Here is a 6,000-nt window from a genome sequence, read left to right on the forward strand (position 1 = left end):
AAACCCAGAAATTAGTTAGCATTTTTGCACTTCCGGTTCTCTCATCTCAAAGTCAATGGTACAATATTAAATACGTCAGTAAACTAAATCCCAACTCGTGAATTGAGAAGCTTTTATGTGACTTTAAAAAGGCGGCCAAATGAGACTACTTAACGTCATCAATCCAAACTCTTCGCCTTTAGCTTAACGGTGGTGAAGTGAAGTCATGTGACGTCAGCTTTTTACATCTGGTGACTGTATTCACATTTCAAACCTGTGGAGCGTTTGTGAAGATTATCTTGCCGAACAAAACATGTAAGTTTAATGAATATTTGTTTGCCACAGAGCTTTTTTTCTGCAATAATCCAAAATCCAATGGTCACATCCCATTGGCTTTTTGTCAAGGTGTGAAAAGTTTGGGAAACACTTCTTCAAATGCTAAGCACCTTTCAATATAAGTTCTTTGCCTCTTCACCAGACTTCCACATTCAGATAACCTGCATGCTCTGCACTTCCCTCATCAGTCACTCACTACTTACCAGCCCACTTCCTTTGTCGCTTTATCATTTTTGCTGTATGGAGTTTTCATTACCTGTTACCTGCCTGACTCTTGGTAACTCAGCCTGAAAGCCATTTTCAATAAATCACCACATCCATCCCGCTGCCTCGTCTGTTTCATCTGTGTTTGGGTCCTTCCCTGCTGCCTGCCCTCCCCACCAAGAGAGTAACACTCAGAAAGGTAACTCTTCTGCATTATGAGCACCTTTTTCTTTTGATACTTTATATATAATTTAATTATAATACATGTGTATTTACTTAAGTAGTTTAAATGCAAGAGTTGAACTTGTAATGGAGTATTTTCACAGTGATACAGTGCTACTTTCACTTTAAGGTGCTACAGGTGAGGATTCTTCCTGAGATTATCTAAAACAAAATAGCGATGAAATGCATTTACTATGGTTTAATAACAGCCAAATCTCTGCCCGAGGAACCCCTTTAACATCCCTATATCCAACATGAACTGTTGGCTCCACCAGGAAGAGAACCAAACACCAGCAACAGGCCTTTTCAGCAGAGAGCAGCAGCAGCCGCAGCTGTCAGAGAACCTGAATATGTTCTGGCTTTCTCTTCCTTTGTGCCTTAAAAATAATACCATCACCTTATCAATAATTTCAGACATAATGCTCCCTTTCTTGGAAGCTCAGGTGTAGTCGAGCTGTCAGTCAAACACAGGGTGCACACGTTGTTTGTAATTGAATTTTGGCAGCGTAGTACTTATTGTTTTTGCCTGCTGTTTGCCTTCAATATTATTACTGGATCCTCTCAGAATTGCAGAAGAGTAGTGGGGTTATGGCGCAGTTATTATACATACCCAACTTTGTCTTTACATTTTAAGAAATGTTTTAATCAAATCAACAACAGTGCACTTATGTTTAGGTTTACAGTCCTACATGAGCCCCTCAACCTGAACAGTAATGACAGGTGCTTGTACAAAGCAGGACCTACAGGTCCATAATGATGTTTTATTTTACATTAGTCTAAAATATATGACATCTTCACACATTTAAATTAAATTCCCCTCTCCTTAAGGCTAATACCAAGCCTGGGGTGGAACTGTTCACTGCACCAAGCAAGTGATAAATCATTTCTAAAAGTAATGGGTTGTCAAAAATGGGGCACAGGGCTGTTGAAAGGGGAGAAAAACAAATTAAATAAAAATGGATTGTTGCTTAACCTTAAGCAAACCATGTTAGAATCCATTAAAACACTGGATGAATCTGTGCCATTTTTTTGGGTTTAAAGAATGCTTTGATCTCTGGGAACAATTTCAGAAGCAATAGATATAGCAATAATGTGATTGCTTCTATCATCATGTTTCAACAGATTACATATCTAATCGGTTTGTGAATAGAGAATATAATTTGCGCAGATTACAGCAGACCAGTGGTGCCTCCTGCTTGTTGAAACTGGGCCGTTTGACGGTTCAGATGATCACAGACGGACAGATGGATGGACAAAAAGACATAGAGGGTGTGTATGTTTGTGTGTGTGTGGGTGGGGGGGGGGGAACCAACAACCACCTGGTTTAATCTGTGGTTTCCTACAATGGCGTGAATATAAATACATAATGTGGGCACAAACATGAGGCGTGGAAACGCACTCCGCTGTATTTCTCATACAGATTTCACCGCGACAGAAATGCAAAGCTATGCAGAATATACTATGAGACACGATTGCATAGGAAGAAAGGATATACAGCATAATGATATTAAAGTGACTCAGTTGCTGTAATATCCCTGGGGTGTATAGCTAGTTGTTTTATGGGGGGAGATAAGAGGATTTTGTCAGGTTGAGATGCCGGCTAATGCTATTGTTCCTACTGGGAGCATTAAACAGCAAAGAAGCTTTTCACACATCTTTTCTTCTTTTGTAGTGCTGTTACTGTAGATATCGTTTCAAAGCATATTGCAGCGTTGGACATCATATGCAGGATTTTTTTCCTCCTTTAATAAAAATATGAGAACCCACTCATCGCCCAGTGTGTTAAAACAAATACATTTTTCAAAACACATTTCTAAAAATGACATTTTTGACGGAGTTAGAAAATACAAATGATAGAGTTTGAAGCTATCATGAGAGAATTCTCGTCCTCTCTCACTTTCTCTTCCCGTCTCCTCTTCTTCTTCTTGCAAATGCTCACTGATGCACTTACTCATGTACTTAAACTGGCCTCTAGGTTAAGGCTGGTTTTTGTTCAAAGAGACCATGAAATTAAGTTAGAGAGATGGTTAATATTACCCTTTATTCCTTCCCCTCGCTGACGTCTGCTTCTCAGATTCCTCTCCTCTCTGTTTACCAAATGTTACACCTGCCTTCACTTCTTCACTGCCTCCTTTACCTCTTCACTTATTAATCCCTCAAGCTAATAGCGCTCCCAAGGATGGAACTTGTCATTTTATGTCAGCCGAATCACTGCGTCATCTACACCGCATACTAAACAAACAAGACTCTTATTCCCACCCGACTCCTAACATATATTTTTTTTAAACCCCGATCCGACACAATTTCAAATGGCACATTACTGAAAAGCATGGCTGATATAATCTAATACCAAGTCAATCCTAATACTTGAACCAGAGTTGCACTCTCATGTGGTGGAGGCTCAGCAGTCCCACTTTGCAGCAGAAATGATTTGCATTCAATCTTCAGAAAAGGCGTAGGTGTTATTACCTGTCACAAAACAACATAGCCCCAATCTGATAGCAGCCAACAGGGTGTTTTTAAAATAAATCTGTGTTTGCAGAGAATGCTGGCTATACTGTGGGCCACCAAGCAAATCTGCAGTGAAAGTTCCCCATCCGTTCGCCCCCTCAGCTCTTTAGTCCTAACACTCCAACTAAGTGATGTTTATCTGCTAATCAGACTTGTTTTACACTTTCATGGATGCTTTTTAAATCTTAAATAAAAAACAGATTAGGAAAAGGAAAGGAACAGGAGAGGGTAGGAAAATGAAGGAGTCAGAGGTGAGGGAGAAGAAAAGGAGGAGGATCATGGTGAAAGGTCATGTTTTTATTCTTTCATTTCTTGCTGAGGCCAGAGACATACTGACTACAGATGGTGTGTATCTGCTGGGTCAGACAATGTTTCTCTTTTATTCTGTTGTATTGTATTCCGTTATGTGTGGATATTTTTATACAATAAATACATTACCGCTGTCAGTGTAAAGCAATCAGAAAAACGCAAGATAATGCGCACATACACAAAAACGCGCACGCATTAAACCACACTGCATCAGCAACATCAGAGCCAAATTAGCCGTACAAACACTTTGCCATAGCGATGCCGAGATAAAAAAAAAAAAAAGCCACGAGCGGGTTTAACTTCTGAAGAAATATAGAGAGGAAGTTGCTGGGAGCGCAAATAGATACATAGATAAGAGAGGCTGGGAATAACAGGGGAAACGCTCAGACGGCAGAAAACTGCGCGTTTGGAGATCCGGCAAAAGTCCCACACCCGTTTATTCAAACTAACAAAACATAATTTAAAACGCTTAACAACTTTAAATCAAGTTCCAGCCAACAGAGATTTTCTGGAGTTCTTGCAGTTGAAAATACGGCACTATCAAAACAAACCTACTGTTTCTGATTCAGATAAATATTTCAGTGACCCGATTAAAAACGTTATTGCATGTACCTTTTCCCCCCCAGCGGAGTGATTTCTAGTAAACTGACCCTTGAGAAGGCAGGTGTTTCTTTCCAAACGCAGCACCCTCCTCTCTGTGGTTGGATATTTATAAGAGAGAGTATTTTTTTGTTTTAGTTTTTTCCTCTCAGGATGATAATAAACTTACCTTCCGTAGGATCCACTGGCACAGGAGAACTACGGTCCAACCGAGAACCTGCATGTCACCTTCCTTATAGCGGACCACCCCGAAAAACTACACGTCTCCCCGGCTGAACATATAAAAGAAGCACCGCGGAATCCAAGCAATCCCAACCGGCAGGCGACAATCAAAAAGTGTCAGGAAAGCAGAAACACGCACAAAGTTGTGTGTTTGTTCGGTCAGTGTCACAGTGGTCTCTGTGGGCAAACTTTGCGCGGTGGCTTCAGTTTGTCTGGTCCGCCTCATGTGGCACGTCCATGGGGTTTGTCTCCGCTCATGTTGCACGTTTGCTGGAAGTTTGCGCGGAGACGAAGTCAGTTTGGAGGGCGGAAGCAAAGAGGGAATTTCATTGAAGGTCGCCAGCGCTTCTTGTGTTTTTTGGGATACTGACTGGTTGGTTTAGAGAGATGATATCTATCTCTCTGTCTCTCTCTGTCTCTCTCTCTCTCGCTCTCGCTCTCTCCTCCCTCGCTCTCCCTCTGTCCACGCGCGCGTCACACAGCAGCTCTCGTTTAATTCGTAAAACACACTGACCACAACTGCATGTATGATATTTTGTCCTATCAATGTTTGGATAATGAGTCGACGATTCTCGTCACAGCACTTGATCGGAGAGAGCGTTCCAAGAATTGTGTTTCAGACTCATTAAAGTTAGTGTAGTGCATCTAAAGAAAGTAAGAGGTTGGCTTACAAGATGACTTTCAGAATCAGATGCTAACTTTATCAGAAGAATTATTACACTCATTGTTTCATACTAGAGCTAAAACCGTCAACCGATTAAACTGTTGGTTGATCGACAGTTAGTTTGATAATTGTTCATTTTTAAGTAATTCTTTCAGCTCGACAAATATCAGGATTCACTGCTTTTCTTTGTCATTTATGTTAGCAAATTTGAACTATTTCGGTTGTCAAGGATGATTTAACAAACAAGCAATTTGAAGCTGTCCCCATTGGGCTCTTGGGAACTTTACACTATTGTATGATATTTCTTGTACTATTAATCGAGAAAATAATTGCATTATCCACAATGAAAATAATGGTTATTAGTTGCAGCCCTAATTTTTTAACCAGCTCTCATTTAACACTTCGATATGAATTCTGCTTCAGTCTCAATACTTTATTTACACGATACTATTAGTATTACTTTATTATTCCAATTACTAATGGAAAGTTAATCAAGTTAACCAGGTCTGTGTCTTTATAATTGTTTGCATTCATACACATGAGGAAAACCAACAAAACAGTATGCAGATAGATGGAGAGATGGATGGATAGATGGATAGATGGATGGATATATGGATAGATGGATGGATGGATGGATGGATGGATAGATGGATGGATAGATGGATAGATGGATGGATATATGGATAGATGGATGGATGGATGGATGGATGGATGGATGGATGGATAGATGGATGTATGGATGGATAGATGGATGGATAGATGGATAGATGGATGGATAGATGGATAGATGGATGGATAGATGGATAGATGGATAGATGGATAGATGGATGGATAGATGGATAGATGGATGGATAGATGGATGGATATATGGATAGATGGATGGATGTATGGATAGATGGATGGATGGATGGATAGATGGATATATGGATGGATAGATGGATGGATGGTTGGAT

The 6,000-nt window shown here is 40.2% G+C and overlaps 1 protein-coding gene across 1 annotated transcript in view; it reads right to left on the minus strand.

Annotated features, from left to right (window-relative positions):
* Positions 1–4,779, minus strand: part of nxph4 (neurexophilin 4) — a 43,888-nt gene extending 39,109 nt beyond the window's left edge. Inside the window, exon 1 of the mRNA XM_031851939.1 lies at positions 4,331–4,779. Within this exon, the coding sequence (XP_031707799.1) occupies positions 4,331–4,384 (54 nt within the window). The 5' untranslated portion in view covers positions 4,385–4,779. The remainder of the gene's footprint in view (positions 1–4,330) is intronic.
* Between the last annotated feature and the right edge of the window lie 1,221 nt (positions 4,780–6,000).

Source organism: Anarrhichthys ocellatus, unplaced genomic scaffold, assembly GCF_004355925.1.
Source record: "Anarrhichthys ocellatus isolate YVR2014 unplaced genomic scaffold, GSC_Weel_1.0 scaffold1, whole genome shotgun sequence".
Classification (NCBI taxonomy): domain Eukaryota; kingdom Metazoa; phylum Chordata; class Actinopteri; order Perciformes; family Anarhichadidae; genus Anarrhichthys; species Anarrhichthys ocellatus.